This window comes from Xiphophorus hellerii, chromosome 14 (assembly GCF_003331165.1).
Source record: "Xiphophorus hellerii strain 12219 chromosome 14, Xiphophorus_hellerii-4.1, whole genome shotgun sequence".
In the NCBI taxonomy this organism is placed as follows: Eukaryota; Metazoa; Chordata; class Actinopteri; order Cyprinodontiformes; family Poeciliidae; genus Xiphophorus; species Xiphophorus hellerii.
This window is the reverse complement of record NC_045685.1, coordinates 242,297-265,007: the sequence shown is the minus strand read 5'-3', so window position 1 is coordinate 265,007 and position 22,711 is coordinate 242,297. Positions and strand designations below refer to the sequence as shown.

The 22,711-nt window shown below is 38.9% G+C and overlaps 1 protein-coding gene across 31 annotated transcripts in view; it reads right to left on the bottom strand.

Annotated features, from left to right (window-relative positions):
• The window catches only part of ank2b (ankyrin 2b, neuronal), a 250,031-nt gene that overhangs the window by 48,452 nt on the left and 178,868 nt on the right, over positions 1–22,711 (bottom strand). For 11 of the 31 annotated variants that reach the window (XM_032582192.1, XM_032582194.1, XM_032582187.1 and 8 more), the window contains 15 exons: positions 22,644–22,682; positions 19,622–19,846; positions 14,749–14,847; positions 12,977–13,131; positions 11,662–11,873; positions 11,379–11,583; positions 11,188–11,284; positions 10,870–11,098; positions 10,247–10,372; positions 10,005–10,127; positions 7,811–7,843; positions 7,518–7,539; positions 1,370–5,938; positions 858–935; positions 593–724 (listed from right to left, as the gene is read on the bottom strand). In XM_032582192.1, the coding sequence (XP_032438083.1) occupies positions 593–724; positions 858–935; positions 1,370–5,938; positions 7,518–7,539; positions 7,811–7,843; positions 10,005–10,127; positions 10,247–10,372; positions 10,870–11,098; positions 11,188–11,284; positions 11,379–11,583; positions 11,662–11,873; positions 12,977–13,131; positions 14,749–14,847; positions 19,622–19,846; positions 22,644–22,682 (6,344 nt within the window). The remainder of the gene's footprint in view (positions 1–592; positions 725–857; positions 936–1,369; positions 5,939–7,517; positions 7,540–7,810; positions 7,844–10,004; positions 10,128–10,246; positions 10,373–10,869; positions 11,099–11,187; positions 11,285–11,378; positions 11,584–11,661; positions 11,874–12,976; positions 13,132–14,748; positions 14,848–19,621; positions 19,847–22,643; positions 22,683–22,711) is intronic. The other 20 variants (XM_032582197.1, XM_032582210.1, XM_032582198.1 and 17 more) reach the window with 11 other exon arrangements.

Genomic DNA, 22,711 nt, shown 5'->3' with positions numbered 1-22,711 from the left:
TGGACATTCAATTAATGAGTCACCTCAAAGTTCTGGATGGTTGTAAAATAGCTATGATGTTTGATTCTGGAGAAGAAAAGGTGGAAAATATTTTATAGTTTGCTTTTAGCCCAAAACTATATGTAAAACAACATCCTTGGGACTCACCCGAGTCACTAAAACCAACCTAGTAACAAGTGCAAGTTGTAATAAAGAGAGAGAGCGACCGTTAACAGGTGTGCCCTGTGAAACTAGTTGGCTGCAGTTTGCTCAGTCTGGCTAATTCACAGGGGGAAGAAGGGTGGAGCATCTGAATGGAGGTTGTCAGAAACCAGGCAAATCTTTTCTCGACACCAGCTTTAAACAAAGTTTACTTCAGTTCTGGACAGGGTAAATCCCAGCAGATTTAGGAAACTCATTTCATCCGTTAGATGGAGAGCTGGTAGCACATCTCCCCTCTCAGAAGAGGAAGTAGAGAGTGAGAGAGTAGAGCAAGACTAAGTAACTATATGTAAATTTTAGGGTTAGGGCTAGAATTTTTGCAAGCAAAACAATGACAAAGTGCCTTTTTATACAGTTCATCTGGTTTCAACTCAATGTTGGAAATACTGACCTGAGGCACTGTGTCCTTCTGTCACAGTCCAAAGGTTCAGAAGGGCATGGCTTTGATCTTGCAGAGAGTTTGGGTTTTCAGTTCTTATCATGTTGATATTCTCCTCACTGAAGTCCAATTCTCGTGCTAACTCTGTTGGCAGGGAAGAAGATAAGTTAAATTCAATCTGTGGTTCCAAGAACAAAACATCCAGATTTTGTTTTAATAAGAAAGAATACACATTTTGAAAGTTTTAGCTTGACGTGTGCTACATAGTGTGACTCACCCGTCCAACTGAAGCCCAGGTGATCAGCTATAATGGCCAACCGTTGTTCATTTCTTTCTGCTTCATCCTGTGGATCTACTGCAAACACCACCAGACATTCATGAACGGTCAAGGTCACAAGATAAATTACATTAACAAACATGATCTAAAAAGAATTCACTGGCTTTCTTTTTGTAATTCCAGTTACCAGTTTGGCTTTCTAAGCGCTTTATAGAAATCCTTTTTTTTTCTTTTCAAAAATGAACCTAATTTTTGTTTTCAATTTTCTAATGAGTAAGTAAAATAATTTTCAGTGGTTTTGAAAAGCCTTTAGATCAGTCTTGAGATGTTCAAAATACATAGAAGGAAAGAGAGATGGCAATACATAGACAATAGATCTCCAGTAACACAGCAACAAGGGATCTTCAGCTACAAAGGGACAAAACTACAAGAGACAGAGAGGCAGCACCTTTACAGCTAGAGCACTAATGAGGTAGAAGAGATAGAGAATAGCCCCTGTAACTGGGGGATACCTTGACTTTGGACTTTATCATCTGGAATTCGCTGCATCTGTGTCTCAACAGGGTCGTCCCACAGTGGTCTAATGGGAAAGACGTCTCCTGAGGGTGGGAACCGCAGATCTGGGAAGGGTTCTCTTTCAATAATGGATGGATCAATAAGACTGCTTTCATCATCTGAGAGAGCAGTCACAGCTTCTTCATCTTTATCTGTCTCAGCCTGTGCCAACCTTGCCACGACTTTTGCTGCTTCATCACTGATCTCTTCAAAGAACTCAATAGACTGTTTCTGTGGTTTGCTTTTTGGTTTAGTGGTTGTTGTTGAATGAGATGAGTGAGTAGTTTTGCCACGGACTGGCAACCTAGACTGAAAACCTTTAGATCTTGTAGACTCAACACTCACGGGACAATCCTGCACCTTTTTAATAGGTGATCTGGTAGACTCCCCCTCACAGAAGCTTTTGGCTTTAGAAGATTGTGTGTTAGTTTTAAAATCCACAGAAGGACCTGCATCTGTCTCAGATTTTCTCCTAGTGCCCTTTTTTACAGGAACTTTAAGCTTTTTCTCTTGAGCGGATTCCACACGTTTGGCATGAGAATCAGGTTTGGCAGAGCTGGCCTTGATAGGTATCCTGGATTTAGAGTCTAAAGTAAAGTAGGTCTCTTTTTTAACAGCTGTTAAGGGGGGTGATACATGAGAGGGTGAGGGAATTATAGATTTTGCTCGACTTTGAGGAACAGACCTAGCTTGTGCTTTGGCTGTGCTTTGTATCTTCTTACCATTTTGGGAAGCACCTTTAAGTGGCTGCTTGCCTGTTGTTTTGTGGGCTTCTACCACTGACTTTGTCTCTTCTGGGGAGGAATCAGAGGACTCTTGGCCTTGCTCAGAGTAAACCGATCTAGTTACAGTAGTTTCTGCAGTCTGTACATTTGTTATTGGTTGTTCAGTTGTTTCTAAATCTAATAATCCTTCACTTATGATGTTTTCTGTTTTAGTCTCAAAAGGTTCAGGGCATACCAGATCTTTCTTTGAAGTTTTAGTAGACACTGAAATGCCCATTTTAGGAATTTTAGACTTGGACGTATCAGCTTTACAGCCTAACTGATCTCCCTCAGATAGGGACTGAAGCTGTGAATCAGTAACATCTTTTAATATTTCATCTTCCCCAATTTTAAGCTCCAGTGTTAAATTGAGACCTATTGCTGATTCTCCAGCTGATCTATTTTCTTGCCTGGGCTCATTTACGGTAGGCTCCTCTAAAAACTGGTCACCTATCTGAAAAAAAGCAAAGCCACCCCCCTCCTCCTCATAGCTTCTCTTAGTCATATCAATCGCACCACTCCGTGTCATTTCAAAGAGCTTCCCTTCCTGGAAAAGAAAAGGGTTGGGCTCACTGGTAGGAGTGCTCTCTTCTGTTGGTGTTCTACCAGGTGTGGTGTCTGGAGTTGCTTGCACAGACTGACGGTCCATCACCAGATTCAGGATCTTCTGTTCTTCGTCTTTTACACGGGCTGCAAAAGTGACATCATCTTCTCGCATGGCAGACCATGACTCAGTCTCCACTCTTGCAGTTACTCCTTTTGATTCAGTTCTAGGAAGATTTGATGCCTCATTCTCTTCTTCACCATCATTGTAGATAAAGACTTCATATTTTGTTTGACTTGTAGCAACTCCAGGACAAAGGCCAGCTTTTGGTGCTCCTGCATGACCCCATCTATCCTCTTTCACCTCATCTGTTACATTGCAATTTGGTTTTTGCATACCTGTCTGTACCTTGCTAACATCTAACATATGACCTCTATTATCTACATTATCACTTGACCTTTTCAAACTCTCCTGTTTTTGTTCATCTGTCCTGTTTTCAATGCTTGAAGTTGCTGATGTTGTGTTACAAACATGGTTAACAGCTTCAGTAGACGATGGGACTTCTTCCCATGAAGTTTTCAGATTGGATTTTGAATGATGCTGGTCTGAGACAGAATGAGATCCCTCGGAAGTGACAGTGGCTGATGTATTCTTGACCTCTTTGCTCTGGGTTCCATCATGCACACCTGCTGAAAAAGGAGAGGGAGGTTGTACTTTAATATCTGGACCAATAAAATGAGCTAATTTTGAATCTTCTGTGTGTCTATTGAGTCGACATTCACTTTGCGAAAGCTTTTCACTGCTGGGCTTTAATGTTTCACAACTGTTATCCCCTGTCTTGCCATCTCCTGAGAAAAACAGATCTTTGCTAAACCTCCTGTTGCTCTTTGGTTCTTGTTCCATTTGATTAAATGTTTTTATTTTGGTAGCCATCTTAAACATTTCCTCCTCTGGAGTGATTTTTTTCTTAGCTTCATAGTATGTTGCATCATCCTCTGCTGGGTCTTCAGGGATAGCAGCCGGTTTGAATGAAATGCACAGGAATGCGTTATCAAGGAGCCTGGGGTTTACCTCATAACTTACCTCTTCAGAACTAGGTGTATCAGGGGAGAGGAGACTCTTACCCGAACTTGTCATCTGAGATGTCTGCTCACAACTGTCATCATCAGCACTAGTTTCAGGGTCTCCAAGCAGCCTACCATGAAAAGCATCTTGGGGGAGGTCTTTGGCCTTAGAGGGTGATGTGTGGTTAGATGACTTATTAGCATTGAGTACTGGTGGGAGCGATGGGTGGCTTTTTTGCTGTACAGGACTGCTCTCCAGGGAATCACGAGGGGATGATTCTGTGGTTGGACTGGGCTCAATAGAGTCTGGGGATTTATGGGAAGAATTTTCTTCAATCAGAGGGCTACCTTCTAGAGAGTCTCTGTGGCTTATTGTCAAAGAGTCATCAGCTAATGGACTGAGGGCATCCGATTCTTGCTTTAAAGGTAGGTCAAAGCTTTCATCATACTTACATAGGGATCTAGAGACTGGAGAACCAACTAATGGCAATGCTATCTGATCATCAGGGCTATCGTCATCACTAAGAAATGTTTCTACAGTTTCTGAAACTCTCTTAATAAGGTTTTGAGGTCTAGTTGGCTTAAATTCAGCCCTCCTAACAGACATTGACTCACTTGTTGTGTGGTCATCTGCAGCCTCGCTGGAAGAGACACAGAGTGTCAATTCTGCAGATACCTGGTCACCAGAAGTCCCTACACCAGAGTCTCCAGACTTGTCCTTGTCTGTAAGGTCTTTAACTTTTGTGGAAGTTGATGACAATGTTGTAGTTGACTGTAGTCCAGACAGTCTCTCAGGGGTTGTGCCTGAACTGGTCAGTCCCTCATGTTTGTAACTGTCCTCTGAGTTAAGGTGATCTCCAGAACTGCCACTTAGTGATTTGGCCACACCCTCATGTTTACAGTTGTCAGAGCTATCATCAATGCCACCATTTCCAAAGTCTAGTGTTTCAGATAGTTCTGAGTGAGTGCTAGATTTGATTTCTTTATATATTTCCTGCAAAGTGGTCTGTTTTTTGGCATTTTGGGGATCCAACAATACTTCTTGACCTTGTGAGGCATGTGAGGTCATTGCTTTCGTCATAGATTTTGACTGAACAGATTGAGATGGTGTGGCTTTCTCTGATCTTGATGTAGCTGTTTTAACCTCAAATAACCCCGACTTTCTCTTTGAGGGATCCTGTCCTGTTTGGAATGCTTGCATCAGTTCTTTAACTGACATTGTTTCCTCAAGCTTTTCTGATTCAGCTTTTGGGGATTTAGGAAGTTTGGATTTAGATGATTCTTTGGCTTTTGATGACGATTTACTTATAACAGGCAAATGTGAGGGTTTGCTTCCAGTGGCTTTTTTGCTCTTTTGTTCAGCCTCAACTTTTTGTTGTAAGGCTTTGACTTTGTCCTTTATTGACCCTATAGGGGTTTCTTCAATCACTGGGGACACAGGTGATGCAGGAGTGGGAGCTGTTGGTACACTAAGAAGAGCTCCTGCCTCTGTTGATCCCTCTGCCTGCTCCTGATCTTTGCCCTTCCTTCTAACTGTTTTTTTAACATCACCAATTATGCTTCTTTCATGGGATTTGACTTGAGTTGACGGTTTTGCACTTTTCCGTAGTACATCAGTGAATTTTTCTTGGACACCTGTCTCTTTTTTAGTCTTTACTTTGGCACTCACTGGTGCATCCAGGAGGTATTCTTTAAGGTCACCACTGCTCTTGATAGCTTTTGGTCTAGGAGCCCCTCTCTTAGCCTTACTGTCACGCAAAATGGGCTCCTGAACTCCTAGGGCAGCCATTTTTTTTGCCTCTTCTATTTCAGAGTCTGAGAGGAGTACCCACTCTTCAGCTATTCTTGTTGCATTAGCTGCCTCCTCTCCCACCTCACCCTCATATGTTCCACTTCTCAGTATCTCACTGACTTTCTCAAGGTCCTCCTTGACTTTCTCCAGGTCCTTTTCCATTATTTCTAAAGGTTCTCCAGAAACTTCGTCTGTCCCCTTCTCCAGACCACACCTTCCTAAGGAAGGGGATTTCTCTGTCGAGTCTGCGGTCAAGATGGCAGTCATTTTGATCAAATCCTGTTTCATCTCTGACACGTCGGACAGAAGATCTGGTTCTCGAATCAGCTCAGATTTCAGGACTGAAGTCTCCGTCTCTTCATCTTCCATTTGGAAGAAGAACAAGTAAGGAGTAAAGAAAAGCAAAAATTCAAATGAAAGGAGACAAACATTGGAGAAGGTGGTCAGGATAAGATTGGAACAGGCAGCAGGGATCATAGGACATAATATTCACAATGGTTTCTACAGTAGGCATCAGAGGAATTAGGCTTATACTTTCTCATGTTTCAGGAAATTATGATTGAGCTAATTCCAACAAAAACAAAACAAACAAAAAAAAACAATGAGAAATAATATGAGCAGGAAATAACTTGCTTAAGCTCTCACACCCACACTCGCAAGACCAGACCATTAAGCAAAACAAAATATGCCAAGTATAAGGAAGAGCCTAGAAGTCAATATGTACAAGATAAAAATGGACAACGCAAGACATAATGACGCTGAAGGATCTCAAGATTGCTCAGAAGTAGGACATATGTCATGTAATGATGGACAAAATGGCTTTAAAAAAAAGAAAACAATTGACAGCTGAAGAAAGCCAGTGAAATGCTACTGATAATGATTGTCAATGTTAATTTATTTATAAAGCACTTTAAAACAGCTATGAACTGCACCAATGTGTTCTTAAAACATGCTTGATCCTTTAGGAATTTAAAAATCTGCAACAATGTTTAAAAAATCATGAGAAAATACATTAATGAGCGACTTCTAAATAAAAAGACAAAAACCTAACTTAAGAAATGAGTTCTCGGTAATGATATAGAAATAAACATTCATACACACACACAGAAACACACAAAGTAATGTTAGGCAAGTTATTTCCATGCAAAGCAAAGGGAAGTGCTAAGGGTGAGGACATGGAAGAGTGTAAATGGAGTGAACAAAAAATTTTGCTTGTGGTTCGTTTAGAAAAACCCGCCATCTGTCAATATGTGCACATGCATGCAGCACTATGTAATTCCTGTGCATTAAGTATGCTTCATGTGTAACATGAGTTATGGTTTGAGCTTTATTCTAAATACTTAAAGGTTTTAGTGTTGGATGGCAAGGCTTGGGAGGTGGTTAGGTGGAGAACTGCTGATTGATTTACCACAATACCAGAAGCTACAGCAAGCACTACATTAAAAGCATAAATTGTTTTTGGGAGAATTTTAACTATCCATATTGAACTTATTAAAACAATTATACAAAACAAGATGCACATGGACCCTTTTTCTAATTTACAAATGTTGCAGAGGGAATATTTTGTTAGACCTGCATAAGAACAAATACCATCACAAATACGTTTTTATCTTCTCTTTTATTTCCCCCAATTTTGAACTCTGAAGGTTAAATTGTTAAATGAATGACAATCGTAAAGGTGAAACTAAAAGAAAAGGCAAGAGAAGTAGCTAAGCCTCAGGAGAAACAGAACAACAACATGGAGATGATGTAGAGCTCATAAGGCTTGAATTATGAGAGCAGCCTGGATGTATGTTTTTAGTTATTTTTATGTACATTGGATATATTCCTCACATCATTGCTTTTGTTAGAATAATGAGATTAAATTAGACATTACACATCAAAATGTGTTTTGTGTCCAGAATTTCTTTAAGAATAGAAGAAATGAAAAGAATAGCTTACATTTCTCAAAGGTTCTGCCGGTCTGAAAGAGAACACATAGAATGGCTTACAGTTAGTTAGCTTAGATGACCATGGCTGTATAAAAATCACCAACACAACTACTTAGTAAAAACTACACTCAACAGATACTGTACATCACATTCATTAATGTATCTTAAAGAAATTCTAATCTTATCAACTATGTCATAAACAAGCTAGGACATTGCAAAAACCCATTTAGTGCTAATGGTTAGGCAGTGAACCGGATGATCAGCTGGGAAGAAAGGGGAAGAGGAAGCAGTGGCTGCTTTTACCTGTTCCTCATGCTCTTGGTCTGAATCTGAGTCCTTATGAGAGCAAAAAGTAGCAGGAAGCAGAAGGGAGTGCAGATATAAACACAGGAACAGTAAAGACAGGTGGAAATAAATTCTCAATGTAGTAACAAACACAGCCTATCACATCTGTCAAACTTCAACTGACAGACATGGAGACAAACACTATCTAGTTAAAGTCTGGACTCTGGATTACACCTGAAAAGCCGCACTACAAACACACCATTACTTTCACAACCCTCCGTCTTCATACCTGGAGATGGCGTTGCCTGGTGCAACAGTAATATAATAATGCTGGCAATGGTTGTTGTGGCAATGATTGTTTGCCACTTGATATGTTCAAATTTACATATAGTGCCATACAAACCATTTACCCCTTACAGATTTCTTCTGCTTTGGCATTACTTAAATGTTTTTTATGTCAAACACAAAAAACAGGTTTTAAATTATGATTTCATTTTTTAAGGAGAAAAAGTCCAATCCAAAACTTTCCTTTTGTTTATTGATGCCATTCAGAAGGAGACCTGCTGGTTTGGTTTGGATCATTGTTCTGCTGCATAATTCAACTTTGATTAAGCTAAAGGTCTTGAGCGGTTTGTTGGACTTTCTCTTTTGCTGAATCAACAAAGCATCTCAGGCAATCACTCCACCACCACCGTGTTTGATTGTCAGCTTGATGATCTGCTTTTGAAATTCTGTGTTAGTTTTAGGTTAGGAAATAGTCTGCTGTGCCCCCCTGGCCTGGAAGCAGTTTTTTTATTTTTCCCTCAGAGTGGCCAACTTTCTGTTATTCCTATCTCGTTTTGATACAGCAGGGGTTCTCACACTTCTCGGGGAAATGTGGGAATGTTCCCCAGACATTTTTCAGCTGTTACATCTGTTTAATCCATTGTTAACATGTCATAAGTTTTTCTGAGCCGCCTTTAAATGTAACATGACCCCTAAGATGCTCGCTCCGGTTTTACAGCTGTGCAGCAGCGATGGAGAACTGCTGCTGTGCAGAAATGGATGTGTGAGAATCATGGCAGCAAAGGCAAAGGACTTTGCACAGTTTTTTCACAAACTAACTGAGTGAGTTGAGTAATGCTTTTGAATGCAGATAATGTTAGCTAAATGATGACTAATCCATGACAACTGGTTACATTAACGTGAGTAACTTTGTGGTACTTACTGTATATGAGTAGTTTTACGGCATTGTACTTTTTTTCTTTTACTTGAGTAATATTATTATTGCTGCTCTTAAGTAGATTGATTTTGTATATAGAGAAATAAACTTCAGAGATTGGAAACATTAGATTTCTGCAACATATAAACTAATGTTTATGAAAATTTGAACATAGTTACTCAACATTTTATACAAGTCACTGTTTACATCTTTACCCTTTATTTTATATTAATAAACATGACAATTTTATTTGAAAGGTTACATAAAGGTTTGTTCATGTATTTATATTAAAGAAAAGGCTGGTTTACCCCCCCACCCAACAAGCCGGTGCCCCCCCAGCTATTTTCCTCTGGAGTCTCAGTCAGTCTATCCAGCCTCCCTGTCTTGTTGTGACAAGACATGTTGACATTGTCAATGCTTCTCTGTCATCTCTTAGATGAGTCAATGTTATTTTGGAGTAACTGTGCCACTCTGTTGCATGCATTTTGTATATGTGGATAATGATTCCCATCTTTACTCCCTTTTGGGCTGATAGATGTCACTGGTTCCTGGGTTTCCTGCAATGGAGCATTTGTTGGCATTTCAAATGTTTTAGCTCATGTCATGCTGTCATGCAGGTTCTGCTGATTCTACAGGGCAGATATGACTCAGAGGGGGGGTGTGGCAAGTGAAACTGAACCAAAAGGAAATCTGCTCATTTACAGATAATTGATTATTTATTAATCTATAATTTATTGATTATCTAACCAAAGATTTATGTTTTTACAAAGAACCAGGTTGATATGGATAACATTTTTCTGTTCTACATTTATTCAGGTCATCGTTGTCATTTGTGTTTTCATACCACTATTGAATATCAAATAATAATTTAACCTTGGCCATATTATTAGCAAAAACTGCCACCAAGTCCAACATTATTAAAAGCTAAACATTTGATAAGACTGGCTCACTGGATGCCAGTTTTAACACAGGAATGCATAGATGGAGAATAGATTTTTGTAGAGTTCTTACTTTGCTATAAGATGGAAGCGTGATATTGAGGTTGCATATGGCATTTTGGTGAAGTGACCTGTAGTTCCTAGGTTCCTTCATGAATGACAGTCGACCACATGGCTCCTGGGTGTTGTCTCGGATCTACATAAGCAGGCAGATCACAGAACTGGCTTATGCTTTAATATGTACTAGAACATGTAAATGACAGAATAAAACACAGCTTTATGTTCTGCTGTAATGTAGCAAGGAACCATTCTTACTTTGATGAAGAGTGCTAGCCTGTTCTCCTTAAAGGCATAGAAGCTGAACAGATGATGTTGGCCACTTTTGGTGAGCGGAACCAGGTTTCCAAAACAGTCTGCATATATAGGTTTCCCTTCCAGTACCTGACAAAATTAGTCAGTAGAGTATGTAAATAGCCCACCAAATCATCACCTTCCTAAAATAAATGGTCTGTCATTTTTTGCCAAAAGTCGTTTTGTTTTGCACTTGTTATCCTTTGACAGTGAAAAAGGGGCTGGTAGTTTTTATATCCAAAATCACTTTTGACAAAAAAGCTATTATTATAGAAAGATGACAGGATACAGCTCTTTATTGCATTCTACTTATCTACTGCCTATGTGAAGGTGCCAAGGATGACTTGTGGTGGACCAGGGACCATGGATTCATTCCAGCCCTTCTTTCTTATAAACCCTCTCACAAGTCAATTTAAATAAAAAGAAAAAAAATGTATTTGTTACTGGTGGTGTCGAGGCTATAAAAAAGCATAGCAAATATGTAACAAAAACTAAATAAATAAACTATATTTATTTTCTCAGTAGTCTGTAATGGCTTCCCACAGTATGAGGCTTTGATCAATTCGGGGTCCAACCTTCGATCTCACCTCTACATCCCGGCTCCGAGCCACCTCAGTGAAGTTCTCCTGCTGCTCCAGTGTTTTATCAATCTTGTCATCAGTCATGCAAAAACAGCGTAACCGGGCCTCAATTGGGTCATGGGTCTTGGCAAAGATCACAAACTTGGCCATGTAGGGAACGCAGATGATCTCTCGATACACTTGAGTGGAGAAGTTGACAGATTCCTGGACTTGTTGACAGTCTATCAGCCAGAACCTTGAAATAAGAAGCAGCAGAAATCTACATGGCTCAGTCACCCAGAATTCAACAAATAATTTGTCATAGGCAGGACTCAACATTCTTACCTTGCAGAAACGTTGGTGGTGAAGGAGACACAGTCATTAATAAATGTTAATGGTGTTGTTCCTGTTATGTCCTCCCACTGTGCAGGCGTTGTTCCTCCTGAACATTGACACAAAATTATTTGCTTAGAGTAAGAAAGGGTCTTAACAAGCACCGCTTAGATTTGTAAAAGTATGCATGAGCATTTTCTGACCAGTTATGCTACAGAGAAGTCGTAATGTGGGCGTGTCCCCTCCAAAACCATTAAGAATTGGGTCAGAGTTGCTCTTGGGGACAGGGATGGTCATGGTAATGGGTTTATGGAACTTTCTCCTGCGAGGCTCCAGGGTGACAATGGGACTGAAGGAGGCCTTGTTTCCAAGGATCTTTCTCACTACACTTGTATTCACTGGCTGAGCCTGTAAAAGACGATGACAAAAAATGAACAAAACCAGGTGGTTTGGTATCAAAGTGTGACTGCAGGTTCAATGAGTTACCTGAAGTCCAACTCTAATCCTCTTGGTGAGCGCCCCCTCTGGAAAAACTGCCTGGACTTGAGGCACAACAGTACTGCTTAGGATACCTCCTTCAGGACCAATCAAATTATTATCCTGCTTGATGCGTGACACCACTGCAAAATATTGGGGGAAGTCTCTTGTAATAATTCTGCAAAGGCGTTTCCTTTCCAGCTCCTCTGGTGGGTCCAGTTCTAAAGGCAGGAGGTGAAACAGGACAAATGTCAGGACTTCCATGTACGAGGTGCTGCTTGCAAAGTTAAACCCTTAAAAATGAGCAGCAATAATTTAGATTATTTAGCCTATTATAACAGAAAACAATGGGAGTTTATTTTTCAAAGTCATACTATATTATTCATTCATTCATAAATGTCACAATTTTAAACAACATATTGAATTAAATATTTAGTCAGCAAGCTAAATGATTAGTTTCAAACTAGTATTTATTTTGGAATTAAATGTGTTTAAATATTCTTGACTATAAATTTTGTTTTTAATTCAATATTTTGTATATTTTGTTTTGAACTCTAGTGTATTTAACCTCAAGCTAAATATTTAGTTTAAAGCTTCCTTAGTTTCAACCAAAATATTTAGCACACATTTAAATATTTAGCTATTATGCAAAGTCACTTGGCGATAAGCAGAAGTACCAAAATAAAAGCTGGGTCTTTTATTTTATTTAACCCTAACCCTCTGCATAAACTTCTGCTGGTGACTGATTCACTTCCATTGTTGCTCATGTCGCGTCTCCATTGTTTCTCCTCTCATCATATCCAACATTTCAGCTTAAAACAGAGGATGAGCCCTTTTGTTGGGCACACAGACGTTCACTAATGGCAGCCATGATTTGACCAGCTTTACAGGTCAACATTTAGCTAACAGCTAAATATTTATCTTCAAACTAAATATTTAGTATGTTAACTGAATATTTAAATTAAGGCTAAATAATTAGTGTAACTAAACATTTAGTTTGGAGCTAAATATTTAGCTTGTTAACTAAATATTTAGTTTTAGTTAACCAGTATTTAGTTTGTAAATTAAATATATACAAACCTAAGATCTATTTAGTTTGTAAAGTAAATAATTTAATTAAATATTTTGTTTGAAATTGTGAAATTGATAAATTAATGAATAGCATGGTGTAATTATGATTTAATAAAATGAACCCCCATTTCATTTTCTTACGACAGGCTAAAAAACCCAGATTATTCTACCTTCACAAACAACTCCCCATATGTATGATTAAGTTGTATTTTTGTTCAGGCTTGTTTCGGGCCACTAGCACCCAGACACTGACCCTCATCCATGCCATTTAGAATCCGATTGAGTTCCTCTGGTGTGTATTCACACTGATGCTCCTTCCAGCTTTCTCCTGCCTCACTTCTGAGGATCACCAACTCCCGCTCCTTCCCTCGGAGTGAGGCAAAGTGGGGGATTTCAACAATCACAGGACTAGAGGAAATGAGGGAAGATAAAGTATATCACTCAGATTATGGTCTGATGGAAGATAACGTTGTGCCAGCAATTGTTTGGTGCCTTGGCCTCAGTGAGGCTGAGGTAACTGAAGTTTTATCAGTGCAGACAGAGTGACTGACTAGTGGAATGGGTTCATTGCTGAAACATTTGAGAGTAAACTGCATAAATTCCATTGCAGTGGTAAATATGTGCAACATACATGAAATCTCAGAGCAGGGGTAAAATTTGTTATAGAATTCTTTGACATGTCCAAATTAGTGTCAAACTAGTGCTAAACTACTGAGCAAAGTGCAAAGGTTACACTGAGATTTGTTGATAGGCCTGAAGTCACTGTTTATGAATTCTATTGGAATGCAAAGCAGATATTTAATAGCTGAATATTATTACGATATTAGCTGAAGTACTTCTTACACATTAGCATTTATATAACTGAAATAAGATCAGTTAAGATACTTCACTGTCCATCAAATATATACAAAAGTAAAATATTCCATCAGCATGTAGAAAGAAAAGGCCACAAATATAAAACTAAAAATGCAAGAGCTCATTTTCATGTGAAATGGTTCTTTGGCCTGGCAATCCTACTTTTTAAATTGACACTGTTGCTGATGAATACATCAAGGAATCCGTCATTAAATACAATGCATTCCTACTGTAAACTGTATGGATCATGCTGACTCAGTAAAAGATGCAGCAAAACATTTAATGATGTAAATTTCAACAGTGTTGTTCACCGACCAACTACTAAGAATTATTTGCCAGAATTTCTAGTTTGTAGCTTAGCGCTAAAGAGCAGCAAAACAACACTACAGTCAGCTTACTATGGCCAAACAACCATTTCAATTTCACAAACTGATAAAGAGAGCTGTATACTTAGTGACAAAAAGCTAAGTACCCAGACAGAATGGCAAAAATGCAGTGAAACTGACTGAGGGTCATGTGACTGCAGTGGTTACAATACTTTAAAAAAAAGTTTATAAATACAACCTATTTTATTGTACTGCCAATATAAAGGGTGGTAGAACAAGCATATCAGAGTAAAAAGAGTTTTCTCCAATGGCATGTTGACAAACATCTGCTGGAACTGTCCTAATACAAGTTTGACTGAGAAAAGACAGGGTGACCTCGTTGGTTAGATGTTTTTCAGACAGAATATTTTGCTCTTTGGTCACTGTTATGCTCTCTAATGTCGTTCTGGTTGCTCAGATCTGTTCTATACATATGCAAGGTGTGCATGTCCATCAAACTGTGGTTGGCCCATCACAGCCTTCTATATGCCACTCATACCAAATCATGTTAACATCAACCAATCATTCTGGGTACCTGACTTTTTTGTCCAATGTGGTGGGGATTACAAGTGACAAGAACAGTTTCTATGAAAAAACTAAAGAATAAAGCATAAAGAGGGTAAGGCAAAGCAACAGACAGAAGTGCAACACATAAAGTGAGGTCCCAGACATTAAGGGAAGGGGTTACAAAATATGAAAAAACATGCAGAAATAATATATGAAGTGAAAGGCAGAAACTGAGGTTGGCATCCATAGATTGTTTCCCTTGCAATATTCTATGCTTTATAAAGCCTTATCACCCTACCCAAGAAATTTAGTCCCCGGTGGACCAAGCTGGAGGATTCTGCTAACCAAACTCTCTCCCTCATTTAAAGGTGGAGGGGCTGTGGGGAGGTGGAGTTTACTGTGTGATACGCCAAGCATCCATCCGCAGCAGAGTGGAGGAGAAAGCACACAATGTTTTGGTTGAATGGAAAATCTAATTGTTTTGTAAGCATGTGATTGTTCTCTCAAAAAAAGAAAGAAAGAAATACAAAGACACATCATTTAAAAAGACTATTGAAGGTTACAGCATCCTGCACAAAAAACATTCAAATCTGGACTTCTTACTGCAATAGCATAATCAACCAGATTTCAGTTTGGAAAATACTATATTATGGGTGTTTTTTATGGTATGCCGTTTGTAAAGTTGCGCAGACTGAATGGCAATCATTTGAGTTTTTTAGCCAATCATAAGGGGAAGAACAGGGGTTGAATTTTCAAAGTCAAAATATTTTGCTCCAAGTCAACTATTTACATTATAACAAAATTTGTAGTTAGCAAAATAATATTTAACTTGCTACTAAATGTTTAACTTTAAACTGAATATTTAGAAGCTTAGCTTACTAATTACATATTTAGTTTAAACTCTCATAAATAAATGTATAACATGGTGAAAATATGACTTTGACAAATGAACCGCTATTTTTCTCCCTCATGACGGACAAAATAACCAAAGATTTGGGGGCTAAATGTTTAGCTGGCTAACTAATCTAAATATTTAGCAAGGCAATTTTTCTTTGCAAGGTAAACATGTAGTTAGCCTTAAGCTGAATATTTAGCCTGCTAACCAAATATTCAGCTAGCAAGCCAAAATTTAGTTCGAGTCTATAAAAATATTGCTTGCAAACTAAATATTAGGCTTCAAACTAAATATTCACTTTGGAATTAAACATTTAACTGCAAACTAAATATTTTGTTTCAAACTAAATATTACCTTGCTAACTAAAATTTTTTATAAGGTAAATAGTTAGCTTGAAGTAAATTATTTTGTTTACTTAGGAAATATTTAGTTAGAAAATGTGATATCTATAAATGAATGAATGACACTGTGAAAATACTGTATAGCTCTGAAAAATCAATTCAACTCAATTCAGATTCAAAAATACTTTACTGATTCTGAAAGGAATTTAAATGTTGTTGTTCTTCAAAGAGTTTTGTTACCAGGAAAAATCTACTGTAGATGTCTGTATTGCAGGAAATCTGAAGAAGCCTCTGACTAAAGACTCTGTTCTCTCAAGACAGTCATATGAAGAGCATTTTCAGGATTGCCCATAATTTTCTAGCTTTTATGAAGAATCCTTCTTTGCATCATCATCTGCAGAGGTTCCACAATCGTCCCCAGAACAGAACCAGAACAGAACCAGCCTTCTTTATAAGGCTGTTGAGCCTTTTGAGGTCCCTGGTTCTGATGCTGCTGCCCTAACAGATGATGGCAGAAGAGATGAAGCTCTCAACAACAGACTGATAGAAGATCTGCAGTATCTTGCTGCAAACCTTGAAGGATCTTAGCTTCCTCAAGAAGTCCATTCTGCTCTGTTCCTTCTTATAGATTCTTCACTGTTGTGTCTCCAGTCCAGTCCTGGACTGGACTCTCCACTCCAGTCCAGTCCAGATGAACACTGTGGTATTTATATTCCCCAACCCCCATTTTTTCCCCTTATGATAGGCTAAGTAACTCAAATAATTGCTGTTAAGTTTTGATGTGAAACTTTACAAACAGCACAGTATAGTTGTTGATATGTTGCAGCAGTGATTTAATAACTAAAGCATGATTGCATTGATTTGTGTTCCAAGGAACCTAAATAGTATCCATGTTATCCTGGGGTGTGACACAGAGGTCTGTTTATCTTAGACACTTGAAAATTGGAAAGATTTTCCATTTATTTCTAATGAAATAAATTCTCAGACCTTTAACATATTATTACCAGGACGGTGCTGTATAACCATAAATATAATAAAACGTTAATTAGAATATCATAACTGTGCTAGGGAACTTCCAGCTTGTCTGCACATAAAGGCTAATTGTCCATTGGATAGCCTAATATTGTAACTTACAGTATATTTTGACATATTCCCACATTTTACCACTGGAGGACATAACCAGCCACATATAAAACCAATCGTGGTGCATTTCTGTAGGTGGAATTCATAAGAAAAGCCATCGTTAAGATTAAGGATTAACAGTTAAAAGTAGTTAGACAGGAGCTGTTATGAAATCAAACTGGGCATGCTGGAGAGCAAAGACTGGCAGACCCTGGCACTGGCAGGAAGCAAGAACAGATACATAAACAGCTGAAGTTAGGCAGAAGCTGGGGAAAATCAGTCTGAAAGAAAGAGGGCAGCAAATTGTAAGTCGAGCAATCAAGAATACAGAAGGTCCCCCCCACCTTTCTCACACTGCTAATGCATCTTAATGTGCATATTTAAGGTTCTTTTAAATGGTAGAAAAGTATTTTCTAAGGTCAAATTGTAAATATGGTTGCTGTATTTGGCCTGTAACTAGCTAGCGAAAGTTTTAAAGTATTGAATCACCAAAAAAGCTCTGCTTCTAGAAAAATCGTGTGGTTTGCATGATGTAACTGGAGGAGAACGGAGCCCTGCTGTCTGATTGCTGAGCTGATTGCTGATTGCGGAGGTTTTGTTTGCTCAGGTGTGATTAAAACGTATGTGTGGTTGATCAGGCTGCAACTGGTCTGGGTGTGGCGGTGGAAAAAAACAACAGAAAAAAAATTATTTTAGCTCTGCGTGAGATTTGTCCAGCTGGGAAGTCAAGATTTCACTACCAATAGTATGTCAGCTAACATGGCAATCTGCAGTGCATACTTCTGTGAGGAGGCTTACAACAAAAGCAACCCAAATAAGTATTAGATGGGATCCAGAAGAAATTACAAAATCAGGCTGAAATCCACTGCAGTACCACCATAACACAGCAGAAGCAGCAAGGGGAAGAAAGACAACGATGGGGAGAAGAGACAAACCAGAGTCGGAGCTTTGACCTGGAAGAAGGTGGTTGGAGAGAGTTATTCAAATTTCCTGGAATATGAATATTTTTGACTCTAATTGTATGTACAAAAGGCCCTCCAGAACACTGCGGTCCAACACTGTTGGTATGGTTGCTTAGAGACGAACACTACACAGCCAAAGTGAGCTGCTATCAACCCGCGTCTTTTTAAACTGTACTCCACCATGACCTTAACAGCAAAAACTCTTGCAAAAGTACAGATGTGAGTGGGAAGACGCCCATCCCAGGCTCAGCAAGTTCAGTGAGGATGAAAACAGGCATTAAAAAAATAATTTACAATGTATCGGCAATATTCAGTGGCGCAGTGTGCTACTGTACGACAAAAGACAGAATGGATCAGGAGAGGAACACTGCAGACCCGCCAGAACCTAAAGAACCAGACATCAGAGTCTCTTCATCCCTCAATCATCTCCTGAGGCTGATATGGCACAGAACATTTTGATATGATTGATTAAGTTTTTATTGTGCTTTTAGTAGACTATTATGGTTTGATTATTTACTTGGATGTTCATTTTGGATGATAGATTTTCTCATATAATAGTATGATAGCCAAAATAATATAAATGGCAATTTAAGGAACAAATTATACTAATAGATTAACAGTAAATAAATAAATATTGTGAAGAGAAAATGTTTATTTGTCCTACATTAAAACGTTTCTTGGGGTTTTTTGATAGTGTGAAACAATGATAGTGTTTGGTGGTCAATATCATTTCACTTTTATTTATGTGGGTTGCCAGTTTGGATAACCTGACTTCCTATCAAGCTACAAGAATGAAGAAAAAACATACTAACAAAACTGCACCAGACATAGACCTGCAGCTCAGAGGCTCTTTGGTTCATTTATACAATATTGCCCTGTTTTTTTATTTAATTCTTTTTTAATTGCCCCTATGAAAAAACACTGACTACCCCAACCCCAGTAGTAAATGTGGTCTAGAACCAGCCTCTGAGCCCAACTCCTTCGAAATATTTTGGTATTATTATTTATAATACCAGAATTTGCACAGAACTTACATTAGGCTGTTTGACATGAATTTAAAATATTAAATCGGGTGTTATGATCAGTTATTCAGTACTTGACTATTTAACTTTTTACCAAGTACTTTTTATATTTGCTGATTTGAAGCTTAAGCTACTTCCACTTAACAGGTTGAAATTATACTAATCTGATTGGAGTGCAATTTTTGGGCACTCTAATCCATATTTGTAATGATTGCACTACTGAGTTTTTGTTTTTACAAGAAAAAAAACCAGCCATAAAATTAAGTGTACCACTTCTGTGGGCAGCCCACTGTGGTGAGCGTCACTTATTTTCATATCTGAAAGGTGGCAACCCTGGTTTGTGTGCATGTTGTTTTCCATTCCAATATCTGCTCTTCTACAATTTATATGATCTCTGTTTACGGTCCTGTCAACAGTTCTAACTTCTGGCTGTGAGCCTTCAATCTTAAACATGTAGCTGATTTAATGCTCAGGATTAATCACCTCCTCCAGGTCTTATTCAATGTGTTTAGCTGCACAGTCCGGAACGTTCTCCTCCATCTATGTCATTAACAGTGGTCACTAGGTAGAGTAGGTACTAATACCTTATATTTTGAAATATGGGCCATTTTTGCAAAAAAAAATAATTTTAGACCTGTTATGACACAAAGGCTTCAACATGCATTTAAAGTGAAATATGCACTTTAAATGAAGAGCACTTCTTGTCTAAGTGTGCTTCCAAGACTGACAAACATGTTATTACATATTTCTGTAGAATTACTATATGTGTCTGCTGGCATAACTCTTCCAATAGTCTGTGTCTACTTTAAGTCTCCACCTGTAGCCTTACCCAAGAAACTGGGCTCCAGATGGCCCCACTTCAATGAGCCTGCTGGCCAGACCCTCGCCTTCCACCATAGGGGGCATGGTGGCCAGACGGTGCCGTTTCACCAGTCGACAGGTGACCCTTGTTGGGGCGCTGCATTTCTTGGGTGGAATGATGATGCGGAGGCCATTATGTCGGCAACCACGCATGGCTCCACCTCTGGCGTCCACCATGAAGCTGACCAGAAAGCTAAAGCGGAACAGGAAATTTTTCACAAATGAAAACATATTAACATTTGGTGATGAGGCCACAGACACCAAAACTAATAGAGCAGGGGTCTCAAACTCCAGTCCTCGAGGGCCACAACCTTAAGATGTGCCTCTGCTGCACCACACCTGAATAGAATAATTAGGTCATTAGCAAGGCTCTGGAGAACTGATCTACACAAGGAGGAGGTAATTAAGCCATTTCATTCCAGTGTTTTGTACCTGTGGCACATCTGAAAACTGTAGGTCTGCGGCCCTCGAGGACTGGAGTTTGAGACCCCTGTAATAGAGTAAGTTATTTTCTTTAATATCTCAAAGAACCTTCTCCATTGTCAAGTCTCACTCTATCCAGTTAATATCTGGTTCACTTTTAGTCAAGATGGATGCATCTCCACTGGCAGTGTGTTCCTGTTAGAGGGCATGAATAAGTCTGAATGTGGGAACATGAGCAAGCTGTGAGGGCGTAGGGTTGCTCTGTCCAGTTGATGCTGTGTGGGCTCTTTTGCCACATTTGATAGAAAGGTTTGGACCTCAAGGTTTGACCCTGGAATTATCAATTTGCAGTCATCTTGCCAAATACTACGGATTGAAAATAGTGGTTGAGATATTGATGTTTGAGGAGTTTGCAAATATCGCTTTCACTCATACTGTGATGTAAATCCAATGACCAATCAACAAATGCAGTCTACTGCCAATCAAATCGTTTGCACGTAATACCTATGTTGGCCCAACTTGTTCCAAAAAGCGAGGAGGATCCCGCAGGATCTACAAATGGAGACAAATCTCCATTTGTCTCCAAATGAGGAGTTGAATGAGGAGGAACTGACAAAAGCCACACCCAAGCAGAAGGCACTTAAATTTTACAAGCTGATAAGAGCATATTTCCCAGGGTGTCACCATTTGATTCCAGTTTTGGAGTCAGATGAGGACTCCAAAAATCTGTGGAGGAAACTAAAGATTAGGGTGATGGTGAGGAGGTGTTCTAACCCCAGGTTTGAAGTTCACCACCAAAGACAAATCATCAAAATACCAAAGGACACATACAAGAAGATGCCCCCTCAGTGGAACTGTTTTTTTTTTAGTAATGATTTCTATGTCATTATAATATCAAAAACACACAATTTCATTATGAAGTGATTTGTTTTTACAATAATATATATATATATATATTTGATAATGTATGAAGAAATCATTATTTTATGGACAAAACAAAAAGAAAAAATGCTCTTCGGGGCCCCCTGCTGGCCGCCGTAGGTCACGCACACTTCATCAGTAATATGAACTGCCTTGCAATGTGCAGAAATCATCCAAACGTCCATAGATCCAGTAGAAGATAAGCAAGCAAAACATTGTCTCAAAAAAGGGCTTATCCTTCAGGGAGAGAGGAAAGTCTGAGTTTACAGATGAACGAGCTAAACTGCTAAAATACTTCTCTGTTAGAGGTCTTTCTAACCGAAAGATGTTAAAATACTTTCATCGATTTCTGTGAAATCTCCTCTCTCCAATCAGATAAAAGCCCAGGGGCTGATGGATTCTGTGTATAGTTTTAGAAAAAGATAAAAAGTTAAATTAAACTATGACAAGATGTGTTTGACAAGTTTTTTGAAGAAGGGGAACTCCCAAAATGTGTGTACTTAGCTCATATTATAGATATTCCAAAAAAAAGGAAAACATCCAGAATTATGTGCTTCTAATCGTCCAATTAACGTCCCTAGGGTGGATGTTCAGATACTTTCAAAGAGCTCAAGAGTTGCCATTATTTGTTGTTTTCCTTAGGAATCCAGCCATTAACAATTGCTGTTTGGCAATCATCAAATATCCAGGGAACAGTTTTCAGGGGAACACACTACAACCTTTTGTTGTATGCTGATGACATTTTCTTGACATTAACAGACCCATCAAACTCGGTACCTGTGCTAATCAGTTGTGTGGAAGTTTTCAGTCAAATTTCTGGATACAAGATAAGTTTTACAAAATCTGAAATTATGCCTCTTGATTTTTCATCTGAGCACAAACCGCACCTCCTGCCCCAAAGATGCTGCTCTGTGCAGTTGCCCATGTCACTCATATTAGAAACTGCCACTGATTTTAGGGACAATATTTCACTGCCTCTGGGAATGCGAAAAGGTTAAATGGTTTTAGCAAATTGTATGTGCTGAGGTTGAAAATGTTCAGTAAATAGAATGTTCAAAAACAATATTCACATATAAATCTAGAGCAGAAACTGGTGTCTGTTTTCTCACCACTCACACATCAAACATTTAAATGTGGGAGAAACTGACTGGAATGATGTTCCATATCACAACAACAAATGTTCTATTAACAACTTAATCCATGGTTTGATTCTGCAACACGCCCACAGAGTTACAAGGCTCAGAATAATGTATCCCCAAAATATGGTGTGAGACACGGCAACATGGAGGCCGTGTTGTGGAAATGCAAACTTCACGAGACTGTCTATGTAATCAACAGACGTGTCCTCAACCTTCATCGCCTCAGTTTTTTCAGACTTTTGCTGTTTTCACTTGTAGCTTCCCGCCTTATGTGGAGGGAAAATGAAGAGACATGAGGTCTGCAGAACAATACAGGTTTAAAACTTGGAGGTTTTAGTTCGATTCACAAAGCTTTCAATACTGTGAGCCTGAGAACATGTGAGGCAATGTTTACTGAGGACAGACACACAAACATGCACCTCTCCAAGAGGAGTGCACGTGCAAGTGGAGGAAGAGTGGTGATGATGATGAAGGAAAATGTGATTAAACCAAGATGCAGAGGGTCACCTGCTGTGGTCTCCATGATCATGGCACGGAGAGGAACGGCTAAAAACAAGAGTCACATCGGGAGGCAT